Source organism: Lissotriton helveticus, chromosome 6 (assembly GCF_964261635.1).
Source record: "Lissotriton helveticus chromosome 6, aLisHel1.1, whole genome shotgun sequence".
Classification (NCBI taxonomy): Eukaryota; Metazoa; Chordata; class Amphibia; order Caudata; family Salamandridae; genus Lissotriton; species Lissotriton helveticus.
Genome location: NC_136067.1, coordinates 643,946,888 through 643,972,412, shown reverse-complemented (window position 1 = coordinate 643,972,412; position 25,525 = coordinate 643,946,888). Strand labels below are relative to the sequence as shown.

The window sequence follows — 25,525 nt, the reverse complement described above, 5'->3', positions numbered from 1 at the left end:
TTGGTGAGAACTGCTCATAAGGTGAGGAATCTGTGACTAGAAGTCTCTATCGAGAAAACAAGTTACTTATCTTTGGTAAGGCTTATTCTGATACAGACTCTATTTAACCGCATATTCCTCACCAACCTACTCTACTCCTGGTTGTGTGGAATGGATTCGTACAGTCTGTTAATAATATCCCAGTTTACAGATCTGCACATTGGTATTCTAATTTCTATAGGCTCTGTGTTCAGTGCCCACACAGATCAGAAAGAAGCTAACTTTAGCACATGACGGTGATACAGAAATAGTGATCCCAGACATTGCATTCAGAGTGGGATGGATCCGATGCAGAGCTGTACGACTCCGCCTATCAACACTGAAGTGGATTTTTATCAACAGTTTCTGCATCCAGCTTGGCACCTGGGTTAATTGTCAGGTTGGGAATTTGTGGTTAGTCTCTACTAGAAACGGCGTTACTGAAGGTAAGCAACTTATTGTTCTGTAGCATTGATATCTTTAATTTCACAGTGACCCTTTCTCTTCCCCAGTGAGTCTATTGCTAGATACTTTCTACATGCGAGTTATGGAAACTTACAGGAAATAGCCCCTTTGGCTATATAAAACTCTGGGCCACTCCCTCATCATCATTTGATTTTCAGTCTATAGAAAGCAGTGGATATCCTAGATTTAATAGTTTGTAATATAATACTGTTATGTATCTTATTTTTGCGAGGATTCCCAGTCCGAGGAAAGAGGAAAAATTCCTGTATATTGATCTTTGGAAAATGCTCAGTCTGGAGAGGTGTAAAAAGATGTAATTATTTTCCTCTGGTTTGACTACACAATTTTAATTCTTCCTGCAGATTTCTTCATGGCCCATACTTGAACCAAAAACATTTTCTCATAGCAGTACCTGCCAAGCAGTGCTAGCTGCCAGATCGGCTTTTGCCTGCTTCCAAAAATGACAGCACAGAGCCATGTAAGGCACCCCTCTGCTCATTGACAACAATTTCTTAATTTGTTGCCCTTGAGATGCAGACATCCAGATGTCCAAGCTCCTAGGCACTAGAGCCTCATTGATTGCATCAGGGTTAGGAGCATCAACCTTACTAAGCAAGCTGCAACTGAACAAAGATAATTTACTTCTGTTAGTCCTTCGTAGCGATTGGAATGTAAATAGTTAGACAATTGGAAGCAGGCTAATTGTGCAGTCAAATGGCCCTTCTGTGCTGGGAAGAAGGGCTGGAATGATTGCCATGTTGTCTGCCTTCCAGGCTCTTGCACCAATGAGAAGTACAACATGTTAGCCACACAAACAGAAGGGGTAACAGTTTGAAAAGAGCGCACAGCAAATATAGGTAAGTCACAATATCACAAATCTTAATTTGGTGCTCCAGGAGGGAACCAGGTCGGTTACCACAACCCCATACTTAAACCAACGTCTGGTGATTTAAAACATAACAGAAAGTTCTTCTGAGCACTCCAAGTAATAATTAAGAACAGCAGTGCTCCAGTCGTTGTATTTCTATTGGCTGAACGCCGAGATTTATCGCGGACTGGAAGTAAGATATAGAGAACACGAACCCGTGGTTACGATTGTGATAACGATTAAAGCGGAGATACGAGTTGTGGATTATGTGAATATTAAGATTTGTGTCGTTGAGTTACAATTGATTATATGAAGATGAGATGGTACTCTCATACCTTCTATTCTGATTTTATGGTGATTGAGGAACTGTTGACTCATATGGATTATCTTGTAAAGAGTGTATATTACGGAGGAGAATAATAAGGATGCCCTGAAGAAGTCTAAAGTCAATGTACTGACTAGACGAAACACGTGTTGGCTGCACTATTCTATGTGAACCGGATTTTGAATCTATTGAAGAAATTAAACTTGGACATTGCCAATAGAAATACAACGACTGGAGAACTGCTGTTCTTAATTATTACTTGGAGTGCTCGGAAGAACTTTCTGTTACGACATGTTAGCCGTTGCCATGCAGGAGGCTATGGTTTAAGAAGGATGTTAGTCACAAAGTAAAGGTGTCTTTGATCCCCGCATCAAGGAACCTGGATCAGGTTCATTTGGCTATCGACTTAACACCACCAGCTGAAATGATGAAATGTTATAAGAACTGGTTCCACTTGCCATACACATTAGATTGCACCACTGAAGGAGTTGGTGCTTTTGGAGTAGTCCACACACTTTTGTTGGATTGAGCATTTCTTGCCCACATACTTGAAGAGAGCTGGTCTGTTTTTAGGATCAGCATCTGATTTAGTATCTCCTTAGCCCCAGAAGTTCACACGCATGGAATCCTTTGCTACCTCTCTGTCTGATTACCTGGAATTCCTCAGTTTTTTCTTGCACCAGGTATGAGGGTAGTGAAATGGACAAATTGCTGCTAGGCAAATATATAGATACTATTAGGTTGGGTGCCTCACATGAAGCTGACCATGCCTATCTTGCTTGTCCTCCTAATCATGATTTTGATTGATTTCCTCTGTCATTAAGACAGTGACAGAAGTCCTGAAACTTTCTGTTTGAGGCATATGAGCTACAAATTCTACACTTTGCATTAGATGGCCACCTGGCGATGGGCTCGGATGATTGCATGTTGTTGTCGTCTTGGAAGAAGTCTTTGTAGTCACGAGATAGGGGACTCCTTCCTTGGACGATAGTGCGCATGGGCATCGGCTCCATCCTTAGATTGTTTTTTTCCGCCACCAAGTTTGGATGCAACTTCTCTGGTTCGAAAATCTACTTTTCAAAAGACTTTGACGCGCAGAACTTTCTAAAAACAAACTTTAACTTCAATATACATAGACTCAACCTCATCACTTCGATTGCGGTCGTCGACACGGGCCTACCCACGTGGTGAGGCCTACAACTCATGGAAAGAACACTATTCAAAAAATGCCCTGTGTGTGGAGCAAAATTTCCACACAGCGACCATCACGAGGTGTGTAACCTGTGTTTATCACCTGAACACGACAAGTCGAGCTGCAAAGCTTGTGCATCCTTTCGATCCAAGAAGTCAATTCGAGATCGGAGGGCCCGTTGACGGGACATGCAGAGATCAGCTCCGGAACTGGTGGATATCTTCGACGAAGGTCCATATGTTGCCGAGGAAGATTTCGATGATCTCCAGATCGTATCTGAGGCAGACTACTCCGATGACTCCATACAATCAGGTCAACGCGTGAGTACGACTGCCCCTACCTTAGCTCCAACCTCTAAACGAAAGGCTAAGGTCAAAACTCTGCCTTCGGGGCCCAGTCGAGACCGAGACATTGCTTCAAAAGCCCCGCCATCGAGCCCGGCTCCGAAGAAAATAATAAAGCCTTCCGGTATCTCCACACCAAGCAAACCGCACGTGCCGATACTACCAGCTCCCACTGCACCGAAACCGAAGGAAATCCCGGTTCCGAAAAAGACTTAGAAACCGTCGACTCCTAAAGACAAGACGGCACCAAAACCAATGAAGCCTGCTTCCATCCCAGAATCTTCGGTGCCGAAACCCACAAAGCCTGTTTCCGATGCCTCAAGCCCTCGAACCAGGCCTCGACTCCGAAAACAATACCTTCGGTGCCGAAAAGTACTCCAAAGGACTATACAACAACTCCTTAGGCTAAAGACAAGCAGAAACCAGGCCCGGAGCCGAAAAAATCGTCGCCGAAAGCAATTTCTCAAGAAGAAGAGCTTTTTAGACCTGATCCTTTGCAAAAAAGGATATACATAGATCCAGAAACAGGACATGTTTCCACCACACCACGCAGGAAGAGGAAGTCCGATACAGCACCTGCACCTCCAGTGCCTGTTAAGAAGAAGGACTCTGCCACATCTCCTATGCACCCTTCTTCTCCTGTATCTCCTTCTCCTGCTCTCCCTTTAAACATTTCACCTCAAAATTCTCCTCCTCATTCTCCACAACATACACCTCCTCAGGATGCTGATGATGATCAATATAGCATGGCGGGAGGGAAAGACCCAGATTACCCTTTTCCCTACCCAACAGGTTCACCAGACTGGGAGTATCCAAACCCACGGGATATACCAGCTATTTCTGATCCACATATATATCCATTTAAACCTTCTCCTCCAGAAGACAATATTGGGTTTGGACACTTAATTAATAGGGCTGGCATCTATCACAAAGTCACCATGCATTCAGAAGATTTTTTTACTGCCAGTGATTAAAAGAATCATAAACCCAAGAATAGTGAAAAAGTACAGTGCAGCTCCTGGGGATCCTGCTTACATTAAAGGACAGCTACCCTTAGACTCCCTAGTAGTTTCAAACGCTAGGAAAAGAGCAAATTCCCAAACATCAGGCGAAGCACCACCTCCTGATAAAGAATCAAGGATCATAGATGCTGTAGGGAAAATAATAGCTGCCCAAGCTAGCAATGCCTACACACAGGCCCTCCTTGCAAGATACGACATGGCTCGCTATGACCAGCTAGAGAAACTCTTACAACACCTACCTGACCAATATAAGGCACAACCAGATGACCTCATACAAGAGGGTACGTTTATATCAAATGCCTCCATTAAATGTGTACTAGATGTAGCAGACACTGCATTCAGGGCAATAAACACCAGTGTCCTCCTTAGACGTCACGCGTGGCTACCATTTCAGGATTTAGGCAAGAGGTACAGACTACTATCTTAAATCAACCATTCAACCAACAACAATTGTTTGGTCCAGAAGTAGACACAGCTCTTGAAAAAAGACTGACCCAGCCAAGTCTATGGGAGCTCTGCAGTCCACCCAAGCGAAAGGCTCCTTTCGTCGCTCCTTCTACAGAGGAGGCTCCAAACAAGCTGGGGCAGATAATTCAGCTTCCTTTAAGACAAATACACAAGCATCCTCTAATAAAGGATACTTTAGAGGGGGCTACAGAGGTAATAACAATAAGGGAAGAGGTCGAGGTAACAACAACAATCGATCCTCTTCGACCACTAAACAGTGACTTTCTTCAGCTCCCCCAAAAGCATACCACTCCTGTAGGGGGGAGATTAAAATAGTTCCTACCTGTCTGGAATTCCATCACAACAGACAAGTGGGTAAGACAAATGATCCAGTACGGTTACTGACTAGAGCTTCCCCTACAAATATACCACCCAGACAGCGTCCAATGTCCACAGAACATCTAACGCTGCTCCAACAAGAGGTTCTCTCATTGCTGCAAAAAGATGCAATAGAGCTAGTTCCTTTGCAACATCAAGGAACAGCGGTCTACTCACTCTACTTCCTAATACCCAAAAAGGATGGGACACTAAGACCAATTCTAGATTTAAGGTATATACACTCGGATCATTTTCACATGCTCACTTTACAACAAGTGCTCCCATTATTGCAACAAGGCCATTTCCCCACTACACTAGACCTCAAAGACGCCTACTTTCACATTCCCATACATCCTTCTCACTGGAAGTATCACAGGTTTGTGCTAGAAGGACAAGACTATCAATTCAAAGTCCTTCCATTCGGGGTCACAACTGCACCAAGAGTGTTCACAAAGTGCCTAGCAGTAGTAGAAGCACATCTCAGAAGACAACATATTCATGTCTTCCCATACTTAGACGATTGGCTCATAAAAGCCAAGTCATTCAACCAGTGTGTTCAACACACATCTCACACAATTCAGACACTGCACAACTTGGGGTTTACAATAAACCACACCAAGTCACATCTACAGCCCTCTCATGTACATCAATACCTAGGGGCTACCATAAACACCAATACAGCTCTAGCTTATCCCAGTCCAGCCAGAATACAGCGCATTCAAGCCTTAGTCACAAGGTTTCAAAACCAACACTCTCCCAGCCAGAATGTTCATGCAAATAATAGGCATGATGGCAACTTGTATTTTTATTCTACCATATGCAAGACTGCAAATGCATCCATTGCAGGAATGTCTAGAAAATCAGTGGAATCAGGCACAAGGACAACTAACAGACCTGGTGTTGGTGGACAGCCGCACACATCGCTCTCTGCAGTGGTGGAACACCAAAAACTTGTCCAGAGGGCGGCCTCTCCTCGAGCCTGTTCCACAGATAGTACTGACAACAGACGCATCCCTCACAGGATGGGGAGCACATCTGCTCCACCACACAACTCAGGGAAGATGGATCGCTCAACAAAAGGTGCTCCACATCAATTACCTTGAATTGCTGGCGATTTTCCAGGCACTGAAGTCCTTCCAAGTGCACATACGGAACGTAGCTGTCTTAATCCGGATGGACAACATAACAGCCATGTACTACATACAAAAACAGGGCGGCACACATTCCCTGCAACTGTCCCAGCTCGCTCAAAACATTTGGAGATGGGCCATTCCACAAAACATATATCTGCTTGCAGAACACCTTCCGGGAGTTCACAATCAGATAGCCGATCTGTTAAGTCGACAGACACAATAGATTCACGAATGGGAACTACATCATCAAGTTCTTCAACCATTTTTTCAAAAGTGGGGTCATCCAGACATAGACCTGTTTGCCACACACGAAAACGCAAAATGCCCAACCTTCGCAGCCAGGTTTCCATACCCGTTGTCCAAGGGCAATGCGATATGGATGAACTGGTCAGGCAGATTTGCGTACTCTTTTCCGCCAACCCCACTAATACCACTAGTGGTACGCAAGCTCAGACAACAGTCTCTCAAACTGATCCTGGTAGCTCCCACATGGGCACGCCAACCGTGGTTCACCACACTGCTAGAACTCTCTCTAGTTCCACACCAAAAACTGTCTCTGACACCATCCATGCTAATGCAGAACCATGGAGACATCAGGCATCCAGATCCAGGTCAACTGAATCTGGCAATCTGGCTCCTGAAGTCTTAAGAGTTTGGTTACCTTAACCTGCCACCAGACTGTTTGAATATCATTAAATAAGCCAGAAGACCTACTACTAGAGCTTGCTATGCTGCTAAATGGAAAAGATTTGCCATTTACTGCAATAATAATCAAATTGATCCTTTAGATGCTTCCATCCAAAATATTATCCGTTACCTTCTCCATTCACAAAGATGTAATCTGGCTTATTCATCTATACGTTTACATCTTGCAGCCATTGCCGCATATCTACAAAACAGACAACATATGTCATTGTTTAGAGTAACCGTAATAAAAGCTTTTATGGAAGGATTAAAAAGAATTATTCCTCCTAGGTTACCACCCTCACCCGTGTGGAACCTAAACATTGTTCTTACCAGGCTCATGGGACCCCCTTTTGAACCTTTACACAAATGTGAACTACATTTTTTCACATGGAAACCATATTTCCTCATTGCTATTACCTCTTAGAAGGTTTAGTGAGATTCAAGCTTTCACAATACAAGAACCATTCTTACAATTATACCGTAACAAGGTGCTTCTAAGAACTAATCCTAAATTCCTTCCTAAAGTAATTACTCCTTTTCATCTAAACAAATCTGTTGAGTTACCAGCGTTTTTTCAAAACCCAGACTCTGTAGCAGAGAGAGCTTCACACACACACACTAGATGTCAAAAGAGCTCTTCTCTATTACATCAATAGGACCAGGTCCTTTCGCAAAACAACAACCCCATTTCTAAATCAGGAATTGCAAGGTGGATTGGTAAATGTATACAAATATGCTATCACAAAGCAAAACGCACATTAACAGTTCCTCCTAGAGCGCACTCCACACGCAAACTAGGAGCCTCCATGGCTTTCTTAGGAAACATTCCCCTAGAAGACCTCTGCAAGGCAGCAACATGGTCTACAACACACACCTTCACTAAACACTAGTGTGTTGATGTGCAAGCCAAGCAGCAAGATGCAGTAGGCCAAGCTGTCCTTAAACCTCTCTTTCAAACTACTGCAACAGATGCAGGTGACGACCGCTAGGGGAGACACTGCTGCACAATCGATGCAAAGTGTAGAATCTGCAGCTCATATGCCTCGAACGGAAAATGCTACTTACCAGTATGCATCTGTTCTTGGCATGTAGAGCTGCCGATTTCTACACGCCCTCCCGCCTGCCCGGGACCTGTATCTGTTCCAGTTTTACCTCAATTAGATATACACATATGGACATCCTTTCTTTCTTTCTACTGACTCCATTTCCCATCATGGGGAAAAACAATCTAAGGATGGAGCCGATGCCCATGCGGACTATCGTCCAAGGGAGGAGTCCCCTATCTCGTGACTACAAAGACTTCTTCCAAGACGACAACAACATGCAATCATCCAAACCCCAACAGCCAGGTGGCGATCTAATACAAAGTGTAGAAATCTGCAGCTCTACATGCCAAGAACAGATGCATACTGGTAAGTAGCATTTTCCTTACGAGAGACAGTGCTTAGGCATAATTTGCTGAGATCTTTCAATTTTCGGCACTACAGGTCAGCCACTACCTCCTTTTCATGAAGCACTCATGCACTCAAATGATGTCGCTTGTTACAAGACCCGCTTGGCTGTGGTGGTCAACAGAAGAGTTGGTAGATATCTTCATTCTTCCATAGACCCTCCGCTTTTGTCTTCCCACTCCTTTCAGGGCAGCAGGGAAGTGGCTCTGTCTTCCACATGGAGCCCAAATTCTTTCCATAATCATTCTCAAAGAGGAAGTTAGTGGCTAGGTGCCAAGATCCATAGGAAGCAATATTACTTTGCCGATCCTCGGACGAGATTAACATCGCTCTAGGGCTCTGGGCATTCTTCCTCCCGGCACAGCCGATTGAAGCGCTGTCGCCGGCTGTCAGAGGGCTAAGCCGCCATCTTAGGGGGAGGCAGGGTAGCGGTCCAGCTCTTGGACGCCTCCCACCCTCCTCCAAAATGGATATAAACAAGGGGACTTCCCGTCCGCGCAGCGGGCGCGCCAAAGGCGCGCCTAAGGCAAGCCCGTCTGCGCCCGTCCACGCCTGGCCCGCGCCCAGCGCCGGTCCTCCTGTTAATTTGGCCACAAAGATCTGCTGGACTAGAACTCACCTCCTTGAGATTAGACAAGGTATTTGCACTCCAGCTGCCTGTTGCTGCCCACTTAGCCTAGAGGACATCCCTTTCAAATGTTTATGCTGTGAGTTCACACTTACCTCCTTGTTGAATCGTCGCCCTCTATCTTTGAAGATCGCTAAATCCCTAAGCTCCCCTAGGTTGATAAAGGCCGCTCTAGTCAATTGTCGCTCCCTGCCTCGTCACGCCAGTGAGATATGGTTATCACTTGACACCCAGGCCTGGGACATCCTATTTCTCATGGAAACTTGGATTAAAGATACGTCCAGACCCGATATACACTTGGCCACTCCCTCCGGCTATCGACTGGTGGGTATCAATCGTGACAACGAGAAAACGGGAGGGGGTCTTGCCGTTATCTTAAAGTCTCATCTTAATTTAACTGTCAAGAAACTCACCAATTTAGGGCTTATTGAAGCTATGTATTTTACGATCTTGGATTCGGCCACTATTATTCTGGCTGGCATCTTGGTATATAACCCCCCCAACGCTTCATCTTCCTCACTTGCCACCCTGCTGCACACGATAGCTGATCTTTCCCTCAGACACGCTTATTTCACGGTGTTAGATTTTAACCTACATGTTGACAATCCTTCCTGTGCACAAGCGTCTCATCTAATTGAGACCTTGCAAGGACTAACTTTGTCCAACTTGTCAAGGGCCCGACTCATACAGCAGGTCATACTCTTGACCTGATATTCACTAACCATCCTGGTATCACCTCTCTCCCTTCACTGCCCCTCACCTGGTCGGACCATTTCCTTCTCCCTTTTGAACTTACCATACCTTCACTTCCCCCACCTTTAACTCTAAATGGAGAGACAGGGAGAAAATGGCATAAAGTCACTTGCGACGCCATTGATCCCTGCTTTTCCTATCAGTTTTTGATCCTTTTATGGACCTCAACGAGGAAGTGGCGAAATACAACTCCGCTCTTTTAGCTGCGATTGACGTCATCTCCCCATTAAACCTTATTACCTCCACTAGGTCTGGGCCCTCTGCTCCTTGGTTTTCCCCCGCTTTGCGAGAGGAAAAGAGCCGATGTAAACAACTGGAACGCAAATGGCGGCAGACATATGACTGAGTCAAAAGCAATATATAAGTCTGCCCTGAACAAATTAAAAAAATTAAAACGGTCCACGATGAGAGGTTACTTTACACAGCTAATCAAGAATGCTGAGAATTCTACTAAAATCCTTTTTAAGATAGTGAAGGACTTTGTTAACCCTCCTGCCATGACGACTCAGAGTTCCCCTAGCCAGGCTCTTTGCAACGGGCTTTCTGACTTTTTTCAGGATAAAATTAAGTTAACCTCCTTATTTGAACCAGCCTTGGCCCCCTCTTTGACCGGTGATACTGACTCTCTAAAAGGCTCGCTGAATTCCTCTAAAGAGCTAACTCTTGAGACTGCCACTAAATTATTTATCCAAGGTAAATCAGGGTCACCGCTTGATCCAGCTCCCGCTAAGGTGATGGGCAACCTTGCCCCGGTCCTAATCAGCCCTCTTCTCTCCATCTGGAATTCCTCGCTACGCTCGGGTCAATTTCCCTTGGCTTGGAAACAGGCAATGCTGGTCCCAAAATCTGAAAAAAACAGATGCGGATCCTTTACAATTCTGCAACTAACGCCCGATCTCCCTTCTTCCTAAGCCAGCAAAAATCCTGGAAAAGGCGGCTCAGAGGTAACTGGCTCACTATTTAGAAGCCAACCAGTTGCTACATGACTCGCAGTCGGGATTTACAACCGGCTATAGCACTGAGACCGCGCTTTTAGAGGTATCAGAGACTATTCGTGAGTGTGTGGACAGGGGCGTGGAGGCCATGTTGGTCCTCCTCAACCTGTCCGCCGCTTTCGATACAGTGTCCCACGAAATACTTCTGGATCGCCTACGGCAGTTGGGTATTGGAGGTACTGTACTGACGTGGATTAGATCGTTCCTCACAGGGCGGACGCAGAAGGTATTTCTCCGGCCCTTTGAATCAGAGGGTAAACCTCTTTTGTGTGGAGTGCCTCCGGGCTCTGCCCTGAGCCCACTATTGTTTAACGTCTACCTAGGCCCGCTGGCTAGGGTGGTTGAATTCTGGGGGGTCAGAGTGATCTCTTATGCTGATAATACTCAGCTTGTGTTCTCATTTAGAGATCACTCCGACACCAATTTTACCAATTTTCGCAACTGCCTTAGCAACATTTGTTCCTGGATGGCCTCTAACCACCTAGTCTTGAATACCGACAAAACTGAGGTTTATTTTTTTAATCAAAAAATGGCACTTCCCGCTATTCAGTGGTGGCCAACGGTATTAAATCCCCCTCCAGTCCCAGTCCAGACAGCTCGTAATCTGGGCTTCCAATTTGACAATGCCCTGTCCTGTAAATCCCAGATCAATAAGGTAACATCAGCCTGCTTTGGCAAACTACACATGATTAGGAAGATCTTTCCTTACCTCCCTTTGGATTCCCGTAAGACCATTGTCCATGCCCTGATCACGTCGCATTTAGATTATGCCAACAGTCTTTATGCGGGCGCTCCCCTTTACCTTATTGAACGTTTACAAATTGTGCAAAACGCTGCCGCAAGACTGATCGGAAATATTCCTTTCCGCCATCCGGTAGCATCTTACAGGAAAGAACTGCACTGGCTTCCCATCTCCCGCCGTATCCAGTTCAAAGTTTTGATCCTGGCCTTCCGTGCTCTTAACGGGTTAGGCCCGGTATACTTGAGAAAGAGACTTAAACTATCTCAATCTGTTAGATCGTTGAGATCGAGCAGCCTACGCCTCCTGGTGGTACCCAGATTTCGCCGTGCCAGGAGCGGGGGCAGAGCGTTTGGAGTAGTTGCAGCCAAACTGTGGAACAGCCTCCCACTGGATCTTAGGTTCATTGAATCGGAGCCTGTGTTCCGATGCAAACTCAAAACTTGGCTGTTTACCACCTCATAAGCAGCTTATCTTTTCTAGCATGTAATCTGCAGCGCCGGGACACCCCCTCCGGGGGTAGCTGTGCGCTTTATAAGCTTCTTGAATAAATAAATAAAATAAATATTACTTTTTTATGACTAATGCTAAAATCTGGCTCATAGTTTGCACCCATGTCTTGTGAGAGATGTCTCATTACTGTGAGCTTATCCAACATATGAATAGTCCATTTTTTTCAACTAGTTTGAGGGTGGAGAGAAATACATTTGGAAAACCTGATTTCACACAGTAAACCCATCATTGGAACACCCAGGATGTCCTTTAGAGGTATGCCCTGGTGTCTTCCCATGCTTTTCAGGTGACATGACAGTAATCAAGATGATCCTGCACTCTGTCTTATTCCTACTTTTTAAAAGGTAAATGCTCTAAAGAAATGACTAGTGGCATGGCATCCTTTTGTTTAATTAAAAAGAAAAAAAATATCATTGTGGAGACATTTCCATGTTGCATATATATTAATGCATAACGCACCAAACTTTGGCAAAATGATTTTCATCAATTACCAAGTGTTGTTTTGCTTCTTGGTTTTACGTTTGTTTTGTTCTTTTATTTTTCTTTGTTAACAAATGTTCTTATCCTCAGACGTTGCCTGTTGGTGAATTGTCAGAAAGAGGTCTCAACATGGAAGAATGGCTGCCTTCCGAATGGATTACAGATACTGTCCCTCGACGCTGTCCTTTTGTACCACAAATGGGTGATGAGGTGTATTATCTGGTTTTCTTTCCATTTTGTGTGTTTCTTGCATATCCTTGTTCAGCAGTTTTTGCTATGCATTAATAGACACTAATTCTCAATAGAAATTGCTCAAATACATTTTTTGCTGAAATTAGTGTACTTTTCTTCCAAGCCTAGTGATATTTTCTGCCAATTGTAAGTGTGATATTGTAGAACGTTTGTGGAATTCTAATATGCATTCAACTTCAACAAAAAATCTGGGTCAAAACATGCTTTTAATATTTTCTAAAATCTAAAGGAGCCTTAATTAAAATTGGACAATTTGTTGATTCTGCATACCATTTGCAGTTGGCCATGGACTTACATAAGCAAAGTCATGGGGGTTTCCTGAATTCAGAAAAACTGTACTATCACTCCAGTTATTGTTTACCCCACTTAAAGGAAAGTTTGTATTTCCGTTAGGATCAGAATAACAGGATAATCATGCTAATTTTTAACTTGAAAATAATTTGTTGTTCTCTGTTCATTGAGCAAATGACACCATCCATTGTTCATTCCAGACTTTGGTTGTCGCCAGTGAAGCATATATGGACTTCTTAGGGCTGAAATCACTAATTATTTCTACCACCGTTATCAAACACATGACATCTAGTTGTAATTTAGAATGGCCTTCTGGGATGGTATGGAAAAGATGTCCAAGCTTCTAGGCACTAGATTCTCTACGAGATTACATTAGGGTTAGAGGCATACAGTTTGCAGTTGGCTATGCACTTACATAAGAAAAGTAATGGGGTTTCCCAAATTTAGAAAAACTGTACGATCACTCCAGTTATTATTTATCCTACTCGAAGAAAACAGAATACTGGACCCTTCCCAGTCAGGGTTCTGCAGCAACCACAGCACCGAGACTGCCCTCATTGCCGCCACCGACGACATCAGGACCCTGCTGGACATCGGTGAGACCGCAGCACTCATCCTCCTAGACCGGTCTGCTGCCTTTGACACCGTCTGCCACCGCAATCTACGCGCACGGACTTCTTAGGCCTGAAATCAGACTTATTATTTCTAACACGGTGATCAAGAGGAAGGTGATTTTAAACTCATGATACCTAGTTGTAATTTAGAATGGCCTTCTGGGACTAGAGTCTGCTCGAGATTACACACCATGGCCTGGAGATCCAAGGGGTTCTACCTAATATTGCCGGATGGGGCAGTTCTTCTAAAAGAAACGCCCTTACACTTGGAAGCACATTAAGATATACAGACATGAGACTAAATAGTCTCCCTCTCCAGGCACAGAAATTATAGGAACCCCTTCCAGGTTTGAATTATCACCAGAACTAAGAGACTACTTGAAACTGACCTCAGCCCTGAAGAAGTCGCAGGGTAATCCCCTGTAACCACGTCGAAACACGTGCTGGCTAAGAAGGCTTAAGATCTTGAATTAAAGACATCTGAAAATACAAAGACAAGCATCATTGTGATATTTTATGAAACTTTATTTAGTTTTAAATGTGTGCAGAGGATTTGTATATATATAGTAGAGTGGTCTGCTGGCCACACACGTGGGGATTCAGTGGTTTTTCCCAACCTTATGCACCGTGCCAGATTACCTGCCATAACTGACTGTTACTTGTCATAGACCTTAGAGCGCCATTTTGCCTATTGCTGACCACCGACTGTATACCTAAGATTACATTAGGGTTAGGAGTATCAACCTTAAAAAGCAAGATGCAATTGAACAAAGAAAATTACCTTCTAGTCCTTGGCAGAGATTGTAATGTAAATAGTAAGGAACAATTGGAAGCAGGAAAATTGTTTGTGCAATCAAATGTCCCTTCTGTCCTGGGAAGAAGGGCCCGAATGATTACCATGTCTTCTGCCCTTCAGGTTCTTGCACCATTGAGAATTTTGCCATGTCCGCAGTAGCTATGTAGGAGGCTATGGTTTAACCCCTTGCGTGCTACCGCCGGCCGATGGCCTTCGCGAGCAATACCTTCGTAGTGCTGCGCACGTCCAACGGCCGATGCAGCCCCACCCGCGCACGGAAACGCCCGCACCGCAGCGGAATTACCGCCGCTGTTAACGGGTTAAGGAGGATGTTTGTCACAAAGGAAAATTAGGGGAGCTAATAAACCAGATGAAATATGCTCTTATAGAGTCCAATCCTGCTTTTTTCAAGTGGAGCAGATTCCCCCTCCTCTCAACTTTGGGAGACAGAAGAGCAATATATCCATTTCCTTTAAACAAGTCTCCACCACCGTCACACTGATTTGCTATCATTATCCTCAAAGTTAGTCATATTCACTATTAACAACAAGAATACATATGGTCAAGCACTGATTTAACCTGGAACTTTTTCCTACTGATTTTGCAGAACCCTTGGCTCCAGACCTTTTTTAAATCTATAGCTAAAGGACGATTTTCTGATCAACTACAATTCCAACCAGGACCTTCGTCAACTGTGGCTGTCTGTTGTGTGTGTGTGTACCACAAGACGAGGATGAGAAAAACCCGAGAGATGACTGTGCTAAGGGAGGGACTTCCCAAAAAAGACTGTATGAGTGAAGAAATATCTAGGCACAGGCCCCAGTGGCACACCTTCATCTACCCTGTATTTGGTGGGTATTGCCTGCATCCTGTGGAATTCATAATTTCTCATATACTGCCAATTGACAGTGTCATCTGTTTCTACAATCTGAAGAACAAAGCTGCAATATAGATAGAGGATGCTGTTCCATCATGGACTCTAAAATGACTTATCCTTGTAGCCTTTTAAGCATTTTATTTCTGCAACCTTTTCAGCATTCTTGCAGTTACCCGATCAACTGTCCTTGTTTAAGTCACCGGTTTGGATTCCTTTTGTTAACGGTTAAGTACATATTTTTTCACCTAAACACTTTGTGATGCCTCAGTGGGACCTCAATTTGATTCTTGTATTCTTTTGTGTACCCTGTTTGCCAATTCAAAATTGTCCCTTGCAACTCCTGACCGATAGCAATCACTTCACCTCGTTGCATGAATGACCTTCAAACTCCTTCATTAATGCTGCCCTACACCACGTTCTTTCAGGACAAATTGATGCTACGAACTACAGCAGCCTATCTACTGAAGGTTGTGACTCCTGTTCACGTCAGCCTGTCTGCTATACTACTGACATTCTTGGCTCCACTTCAACCCTTGAAAAAGGAAAGACTCCCTTGTTTTGACCCTAAAAGAACTTTAAGCTTTTACATTGATTGTACTAAGGACCATTGGGTGGCTGATGAGTTCTTTGTGGGTGTTGAAATGGAAAGCTCCCTCACAGGGTGATAGACATGTACCCCTGCTGAGTGCCCCTGCTGCAAAGATGTCTGGATTCCTGGTGGTGAATTTTGTTGTCATGGGTGATCAAGGATCATTCGTCTGAGCCAAGACATAGGCATACAGGCCCACTCATTTAAAGTTCCACTGCTGTTTTACTCACCCTTGGCAAAATCAAGCTACTATGTAGCTTTGTACAGAGCTTATGTGGTTGTGTGTATGTGTTGGGGGTATGTGTTCCTGGGAATGGTACAAAGCATGGGAGACTCTGTTTAATTTTGGTTGGGACACACTGGAGAAAGGAAGAGCCAGTCTCTTCAGTATGCTTGAAAGCGTACTCTTTAATTCAGAGAGCGGTCACTGGGAAGGGACCTGGGCATATCTTGGAGAGGAGGTGGTGCTGATAAGAGAATCATAAAGATAGGACTGGGGCCATGGGATAATTCTTTGATGCACGTATCACTGTGGCTGACATTCAGGGGAGAACCTCTTGTCAGTCCCATGGCTCTTGTTGTGGGGCTATCAGATTTGGCGTTGCTTCTGCTGTGACAGACTGTTTTCTGGAGGAAGGGCAGGGTAGAGGAGTAGGCACTTCAAAAGGAAGCAGATCCCCGGCACAAACTTCATATATTCAGACACAAAATCACATTTAGTGTCTGGAAAATGATTATCAAAGGGTGAGCTCAGGAGCCCTAAAATTGTCAACTTGCAAGCAGCCAGTTAGGTGGTATGTTGAGGGGGAGAAGCTCTGCAAGACTTCAACCTGTGACCAGGACTGGGAGTTGAGGTTTGTCAGTCGTTCTGCTGGGTGAGGGGGGCATCACCCATGAAAATCCAAGACCACCTGCCCCTGGAGCATGGGACACCAGTGCTTGCCTGGACCAGTTAGCCCTTAGAGGAAGAGCAGGGAACTGGAGGCAGCGAGGTTCAGTGGGAGATCCTGATAAGTTGATCCTGTAGCGAGGTGTGAGGAAATCGATTCGGTTATTGGCCGTTTGCAGGTTCAAGTTGATGACCCTTTATGTCATAGAGGGCCGCTGCAAAGTTAGTAGTGAAGTTTGCATGCTCATTAGGCCATCGTCTGTATGCTGTGTGTTAGTCGGCAACCTGGAGGGTCTGCCGTGGAGCTAGCTGATGCTGCACCAATTGGGCCGTCGCCTGTGTGCTGGGTAAAGTAATCTACTCCATATCCCAGAGGAAGCCGCTGTGAAAATTGCATTACTACTGTACCAATCGGGCTGTCGCTTGTGTAGGGAGTAAAGTCGGCAAACCCATAGGTAAGAGGAGGCTGCCATTGACGCCTGGTTTTGCCGGCGTCGAGGGAAGGGATGCTGTGGTGACCTGTGCGTGCTAGAGTCTGCACCCCCGTGAAGCCCTGGACCACTTGACCCATGCTACCATGGAGAGTCAAGTGATAGACGGTACTTGGCCAAGTTGCTCTGGACCCATAGGAAGTCAGGCCCCGGCACATCAGAAGAAGAAGTCCTTAACCCCCACGATTAAGTCCAGTAGCTCCTGCTTTCACTGTGGCACTCTCAAAAGTCAGTCAAAATACTTCATTCGATTAAAAAAAAAAAAATTAAAGCATATTATATACATGGTGAGGGTAAAAATACGTTAACACATGTCTACTATGAGCACACTGTGAGAAAGTGCCATCTTTCTTGCCTTGGTATGCCTCCACTTTTTTTCTGAACTGCTGATGTGCTTTGACTGAGTGTGCCCTGGGTCCCTACCAATCAGGTACCTAGGGCCTGTGTTCCTTCCCTAAAAAGAAAAACTATGCTGAAACAAAATACCCAATTGGCATCTCTAGCTACATGTCAGCCCCTAGTAAATGGTACCCTAGGTACCCAGGGCATGGTGACCAGAGAAGACCCCTGAGGGCTGCAGCACTTATTGTGCCACCCTCAGGGGCCCTGTACCCTGGCACCCACACACTCCCTTTACAGGCTGAGTGCCTAAGTAGAGAACTAAAACCAGAGCCGACATGGCTCACATCCCTGTGTGCCATGCCCACAGAACCCACTGCCTTGGCATACTTCAGTCACCCCTCTAGCTGGGTGCCCTGTGCCAGAGGTGAGGGCACAGGTGCATGAGCCCTGTGCCCGTACAGTACCCAGGGCCATTTCTGGGCACTGTAAGTGCAGTGATGCCATTTAAGAGTATATGGTGCTGGGAGGTTGTCATTACGAACTCCACAGCACCATAATGGCTACACTGAAGACTGGCAAGTTTGATACCAAACTTCTCAGCACATTAAACCCGCACTGATGCCAGTGTGGGATTTAATGTAAAATGCACAAGAGGGCATCTTAGAGATACCCTCTGAAAACCTAACCAACAATCTACGTCTGGGCTGAGTGGCTGCAGAGGCTGCCACACAGCAGACCTGTTGCTGGACCCCTCGGTGGAGAGCCCCCCGCTCTCCTGGGTCTGCAACAAAGCACATCCCGGGCGAGGTGCTATGTCTCCTCCCCCAGGATGGATAGGGTGAAGCTTCAAAGGCATACCGCCTCTGAGAGCTTTTCCAGACCATTTGATGTACCCAGCAACCAGCCCCCCACCAGTCCTACCCCCACTCTGGCGGGAAGACTGGCGGGAAAAACTACGTCAGGAAGGGGGGGGTGCCAACTCCACCCCTCAGGTGGAGGAGGCGAGATGAAGCACGACCCCGGGCTCCGGCCATCTTGTAGATGGGGAGTCCTGCCCAATCCCAGCTAGGCTCCTGCACCCCTCACACAGGAGAGGAGCAGGCTAGGGGGTGTACTCACCCCAGGACAGGGGCCCATTGGTCCCTGCCCTTGCCCTACCTGTAACGCCCCTTAATTTAGTATTATGGGGATCCCTCAACCTTCCTTCCTCCGATCCCGATATCAAAAGAAGATCAAAAAGAAGACCCGCCGCGCAGCTGCTAACAGGACAACAATAACTGACTTGGCCCCAGCCCTACCGGCCTGTAATCCCGGCGACCTCCGCGGACAGCAACCTTGGGACACCCAGAGGACCTGCCTGCCTTGACCCTCTGGAAGATTGGGGCTCCCATCCGCAGAGGCTCTGCTGCAACAACCCACCTGGTGCTCACCAGGAAGCTCCGGACCAGCACTCTCTGCACCAGCCGAGCCCGGGCCGGGCCAACCCGAACCAAGACCACGAGTACCCCCCCCCCCGGCGACTGGGACCCGAAGTCCAGTGCCCAAAGACCCTCCTCGACGAACCTGCCGACGCCTGCAGACTCAGAACCAGGTGCCACCCCAACCGCGACCAGCCGAGGGTAAGCTTTTCTGACCCCAAAAGACACCCCTGCACCCGGTGCCCCGCGGCCCCCTGTGCCTCCCTTAGGGGTACCTACCTGTGCTCCAAAATCTCAACTTACCTCTCGAAGTGCTGGTCGCCCCTGGAGAGTCACCGTCCCCGAGCCTGCAGCCTTTGTTCCTTTTTCAAGATCCTCATTGGATAACATTGAGCGCCCGACGGCTCAAAAGCACCCTGCACCCAGCCGCCCGAGTGCCCCTGGCTGTGACCTCTTTGCCCTATCCTACTCCCCCCCCTTGCCCAGAGCAAGTGACCAGGAGCCCAGCTCCCAGAGCCGCGTGGCCTGCTAGCCAGCAGCCACCAACTGAAGGCCCCCTTTCCCTCATTGGATAACATTGGGCCTACCTACCTCTGCACCCGGCTGCCCCTGTGCCGCTGGGACTGAACTAACTGTACTCACGTGACCCTGGGTGACCCCCGAGTCTACGCCCAGAACCCTAACTTCACCAATCCGGTACTCGCCTGGAAACCGGTAATTCACTTACCTACCATTAGATAACATTGACCCATTTTGACTCGAAAATGTTCGAAGTGTGAAGTTTTTAAAACTGAAAATATTCCTATAAAATCAGCCAAAGTCCGAATTCGAAAATACTCACCTGTGATCAGGGGAGAAGCCAGTACTGTACCTTTCAGCCCAGTACTGAACCGCAAAAGTAATGCCTAGCGGGTTTACTAGTAACCTGTATTTTCTCCATAGGAACCCATTGTCTACTTTTCTATGAAATTACTTCTAAGTGTCTACTTTTGAAAACTGCAAATATTCTTTAAAAATCGTACGAAATACTGAAACGCAATTACCTACCTGTTTTGAGCTAAGCCCCCAGTGCTGGCCCTAGGAGACTAGTGCTGGGTTACAAAAGTAAGGCGATCGTACCTGTTTACCAGTAACCTGAATTTCTTCCCATTAGATAACATTGTCAGACTCATCTTGAAAGGTTTCTAAGTGTGAACTTTTAAAACAGCTTTATATTCAGGGAAAATAAATCACAGTAACTAAAAAGTTTTTGCTAATCTGGTTTCAGCTTAGACCCCGGGACTGAATCTAAGATCTAGTCCTGGAACTACCAAAGTAATCCATAAAGTAATCAACTGTACTTTCCTATGAAAAACCCATTGAGCTCAATGCTAGAGTATGTTTCAGCACTGTATTGCTCACTAGCTATCCTGTAATTATTGTGTGTACAAACGTATTGCTCCTCTGCAAAGTATTTACATGAGTACTCGTATCTCAAAGTATATTTTTATAACCGTTGGTTCTAAAAATAAAACAACTATATCTGAGGATATAATAACAATTGGCCTGGAGTTCAGTTATTGAGTGTGTGAAACCTTTTGCTGACTGAGTGTGTACAACAAATGCTTTACACTGTCCTCTGGTACTGCCTTACTGCTCGACCAAGCTACCACTTTGGAGAGTAAGGTCAGTTCTGACTTTAACCTCTGTTATTCCTTTGGGGTTTGTGGACTCTATACACACTGTGTAGGAGAGTAGGGTCTGCAATCCTATGATCACCCAGATTTTTGCGTTTTGCTTCACTGGTTTACGACTTTCCCTGGCTGTGGGCCTGCTAATCAGACCCACAGCCTAGCTGTTCTCTCTATTCCAAATTGTACCCAGGTACTGAATTGGCACTGGGCCCTCTCCAAGTCCCTGTAACCAGGGCAGAGGTGCACCAGGAGTCTCCCAGGGGCTGCAGCATGTATTATGCCACCCCTGGGCTGACTAACTAAACAGACACAACTGGCTGCTTGACAGCTGGGGCAAGGTGGTGTGATCACCCTTTGCTTTAGATATAGTATACCTATTTCTCTTCCAGGGGATCCTCATCAAAGTCATAAGCATTAGAATATTCCCGCCCATGCGCGGGACCCCGGAAACAATATATTATATGTGCATCACATATATATAGACATATATATATAAATATATATATATAAAAATAAGCAATTGCAGCCAAATAAAACAATAGAGCTGGAATATGCCGTGAAGAATTTCCACCATACAGTGTATTTTGCATTAGAAACATGAGAAACAACACCAATGCTTGTTTAGAAACTGTTTTAATGCTTAGAAAACAGTAGAAATTCTCATAACACACTGTAAGCATATACAGCTCCCAGGCTGCATTGCAAATCCCCAGTCTAAAAAGACTGAAAAGCTAACCTGTAGCTGAATGTACTAAAACTGACGCTGTGCCTTTAAGGCTCCTCTGCCCCTAGCTTCCCATCATGCCTCAGGGGTTACAGTTAGGTCAGTTGTTCTTTCCGGCTCCTTCAGGAAGGACCCTGGATACACAGCTCCACACTTTTCTGCCTTTTTCAGTCAGAAAATCTTCTATAGAACAATTTTTTGATTTACTGTGACTTTTAACATCAGGGTCAAGTAAATAACTGCTTAGCAGTCGATTTGTTGTGAGGTTTTCCTGTCAGGATGCCCTCATTATTTGATGATTGCCCTTCTTGTGGCCACAAGAAGGCAAAAACGGACTCATGAGGTCTGTATTTTATGTTTCCCAGAGGATCATGATCCTAAAGACTGTTCACATTGTAAAAATCTGTCTGACAGGACTCTTAGAGACAGAGAGAGGAACAGGCTCTTTGGTCTGGCCCAGAGATCCATGAGAGGAAGATCTACAGAGAGGAAGAGTTCAAAGAGACCCAGAACTCCCTCCAAAGGCAAGTCAGAGCGTCCATCAACCTCAGCACCGGGCTCGGCGCTGAAAAAACGACATCTGATGGACAGTTCGAGAGAAAAAGCTCCGTCGATGTCGGGACCGGCGTCGATGAGGAAGTCGTCGTCGAAAAGTTCACCGACGACGAAGAAAGCTCCGCCGTCGTCAACTAGGCGACGATCGGCGTCGAGAGAAGCCACGAGATCGCAGTCGACGAGAAGATCGACGTCAAGATTTGAATCACCTCCGCCGTCGTCAACCAGGCGACGATCGGCGTCGAGGCACAGATCACACCCGCCGTCGTCTCAACTGCGACAGGCTTCTAAGAGTGTGACACCTCCGCCGACGTCTCCGCGGAGGCGCTCGGCGTCGAGGAGTAAGAGCCCCCGCGGACGCTCGCCGTCGAGGAAGGGTTCGTCATCGACGGCACGTCGGCGCTCGACGTCGAGGATGTCCGATCCTCCGCCGTCGCCACATGTCAGGTCAACGTCGAGGGCATCGTCGACGACAGGACAACGTCGATTGACATCTCCGTCGCCGACAGTCCAAGGTCGGTCGACAGAGTCCTACCATTCACCGATCACGCTCACGAGAGAGAAGAGCGGACAGGTCGCATACCCCCAGGGTCTCCCGATCACCAAGGAGGGAACAACCCAGATCTCGAACACCGAGAAAGGAGGTACGGACTGAGAGATCGAGATCTCCAGTGCATCAGAGGGAATCACGTTCTCCTCGAAGGGAGGAACGACCTAGGAGATCACCAGTGAGGAAGGAGAAATCTCACCACAGGAGAAGAACTCCATCATCCTCCTCTTCATCTTCATCTAGATCTTCTAAAGGGGATTACTCTCCAACGCTGGCAGACAGCCCTCGCTCAAGAGCTTCCCCGCTTGACGACGTCAACACGTATCTGGACGTCTTGCAAAGGGGTGCTCACAAACTTAATATAGAGATGGCTATTCCAGAGGTGTCCACTACTGTGATTTTTGAGACCCTTCATCACAAATCATATACACGACCTTTGCTCCCATTGGTTCCAGGGATAATGGACCCAATCAAAGAGGTTTTCCTCACGCCAGCAACGATCAGGGCAGTACCGGCACGTATCCAGAAGAAATATAGGCCGGCCGACTCAGATCCTATCTTTGTTAAAGGAGAGCCTGCGGCGGACTCAGTTATAGTAGCCTCAGCTAAGAAGAATCACACAGTCGCTCCTTCTTCGTCAGTTCCTCCTGACAAAGACAGCAAGACGCAAGATTCTTGGGGACGCAGGGTATGCAGCACAGCAGCTTCATCCCTGAAAGTCTCTAGTGCATCAGCCCTTCTGGGAAGGTACGATAGAGCCCTATGGGACTCCATGGAACGATTCAAAGGGAAATTGCCCAAGGAGGACCAGAAGGACTTTGAGGAGACAGTGACGGAGGGCTGTTTGGGGGCAAACCAAATGATTAGTTCATCAGCAGATAACGCCCTTCTAGCAGGACATGCCTACTCACATGGGATATGTGCGAGGAGATCCTCTTGGCTACGTTTAACTGGACTCAAACCAGATGCCCAACAGCGCATCCTCAATCTACCTTTTTCCGGATCTTCACTCTTCGGGGAACATGCCGATCAGGAAATGACCCGTATGAAGACTGAGTTAGACACAGTGAAGGCAGTTGGTCTGGAAAAACAGAAAGGGCCGTTCAAACGACGCTTCAAGACCAACAAGAACCGGGGAGGCCAACAGAGGGTTCAAACCCCTCAATGGTCTCAAAACAAGCCACAAGGAAAGCCGCAATACAAAGGAGGAAGGTCGGGCAGAGGCAGAGGCGGACATCATCAGTCCTCTACCACGCCTAGAGGAGGCAAGGCCTGAGCAGTGGCTTCCTCTGGCGCCGTTACCCACTCCAGTGGGAGGAAGTGCTGCACATCACCTGGCAGAGTGGGTCAGCATCACAAAAGATCGGTGGGTGCTGAATATACTGCGCAATGGATATGCGCTACGTTTCCGGAAGAAACCACAACCGATTCCTCCAAAAAAGTCTCGCTCGTACCAACTAGAGCTCCTCAAAAGGGAAGTGAGCCTCCTCTTAAAGAAAAACGCAATCGAAGAGGTACCCCTATCCCAAAGGGGGAAAGGAGTGTACTCAAGATATTTCCTTGTCCCCAAAAAAGATCAAAAAGGCAAATTCAGACCGATTTTGGATCTTCGACTCCTCAACAAAGTGGTGGTCAAAGAGAAGTTTCGCATGTTGGCACTCCACCAAATATGTCCTCATCTACAAATCGGAGATTGGATGTGTTCGGTGGATTTACAAGACGCGTACTTCCACATTCCTATTACACCAGGTCATCGAAAGTACTTGAGGTTCCTGGTAGGGACCAAGCATTACCAGTACAAAGTGCTTCCTTTCGGACTCAAATACGCACCAAGGGTCTTCACCAAGTGCATGGCAGTGGTAGCGGCGTGTCTACACAAAAAAGGTCTTTGTGTACCCATATCTAGACGACTGGCTCCTGAAGAGTCCGTCACCTCGTCAAGCCACCAAAGACTGTCACCTGTGTCTCCAACAACTACACAGGCTCGGCCTCCACGTGAACTCAGAAAAATCGATCATGTAGCCCACGCAAACTATCCACTATCTGGGAGCAGTTCTAGACACAAAGTTAGGAAGAGCGTTTCCTTCGCAGGAGAGACTATCTTCCATGGGGCAAAAATGCAAAAAGTTACTTCAGGTTCCTCGTCCAAAGGTGCGAGAAGTAGCGTCTCTATTGGGCTCCATGGCGTCCTGCATCTTCCTAATACCGAACGCCAGGTTGAGGATGCGGCCTCTACAAGAGTCTGTGGAGGATCAGTGGGACCAAGCGACTGGAGATTGGGAGGATCGAATCATCCTGTCTCAAGCAGCACTGACCTCAATACAGTGGTGGACTCGCCCTCGGAATGTCCTGCAGGGAGTCCCTTTTCAGCAACCTCTTCCTTCGCTGTCTGTGGTAACGGACGCATCTCTAGAAGGCTCGGGTGCTCACATGGGTCATCTTCAGATTCAGGGTCGCTGGTCGACCAACCTTCAGACATGCCACATCAACATGCTGGAGCTTCGAGCAGTTCATCTGGCGCTCAAAGCTTTCTTTCCAGCAATAACAACGGACAAAATCCTGGTGCAGACGGACAACACTACAACTATGTTCTATCTGAACAAGCAGGGAGGAACTCGATCTCGTCCTCTGTCTCTGGAGGCCCAGACAATCTGGCACTGGCTTCTGGCTCGGGGACTGTCGGTGGTGGCAGTACACCTTCCAGGCGAGCTAAACACAAAAGCGGACGCACTCAGCAGGCACTTCGAAGATCAGCCAGACTGGGTGCTAAACGACGAAGTAGTCGAAGAACTCTTCCGTTGCTGGGGTCGTCCAGACATAGACTTATTTGCGGACGACGAAAACGCCAAATGCCACGCCTTCGCGTCCAGGTTCCACCGGCCAGGGACTCAAGGGAACGCTCTCCTGCTGGAGTGGACAGGAATGTTCGCTTATGCTTTTCCCCCTCTGGCACTGATTCCGAAGGTGGTGGCCAAGCTCATCAGATCGAGCATGGACATGATCCTAATTGCTCCGGATTGGCCGCG

The 25,525-nt window shown here is 46.7% G+C and overlaps 1 protein-coding gene across 2 annotated transcripts in view; it reads left to right on the top strand.

Moving 5' to 3' along the window:
- Positions 1–25,525, top strand: part of PHIP (PHIP subunit of CUL4-Ring ligase complex) — a 2,061,705-nt gene that overhangs the window by 722,524 nt on the left and 1,313,656 nt on the right. For both annotated transcript variants that reach the window (XM_078648101.1, XM_078648100.1), the window contains exon 24: positions 12,529–12,648. In XM_078648101.1, the coding sequence (XP_078504227.1) occupies positions 12,529–12,648 (120 nt within the window). The remainder of the gene's footprint in view (positions 1–12,528; positions 12,649–25,525) is intronic.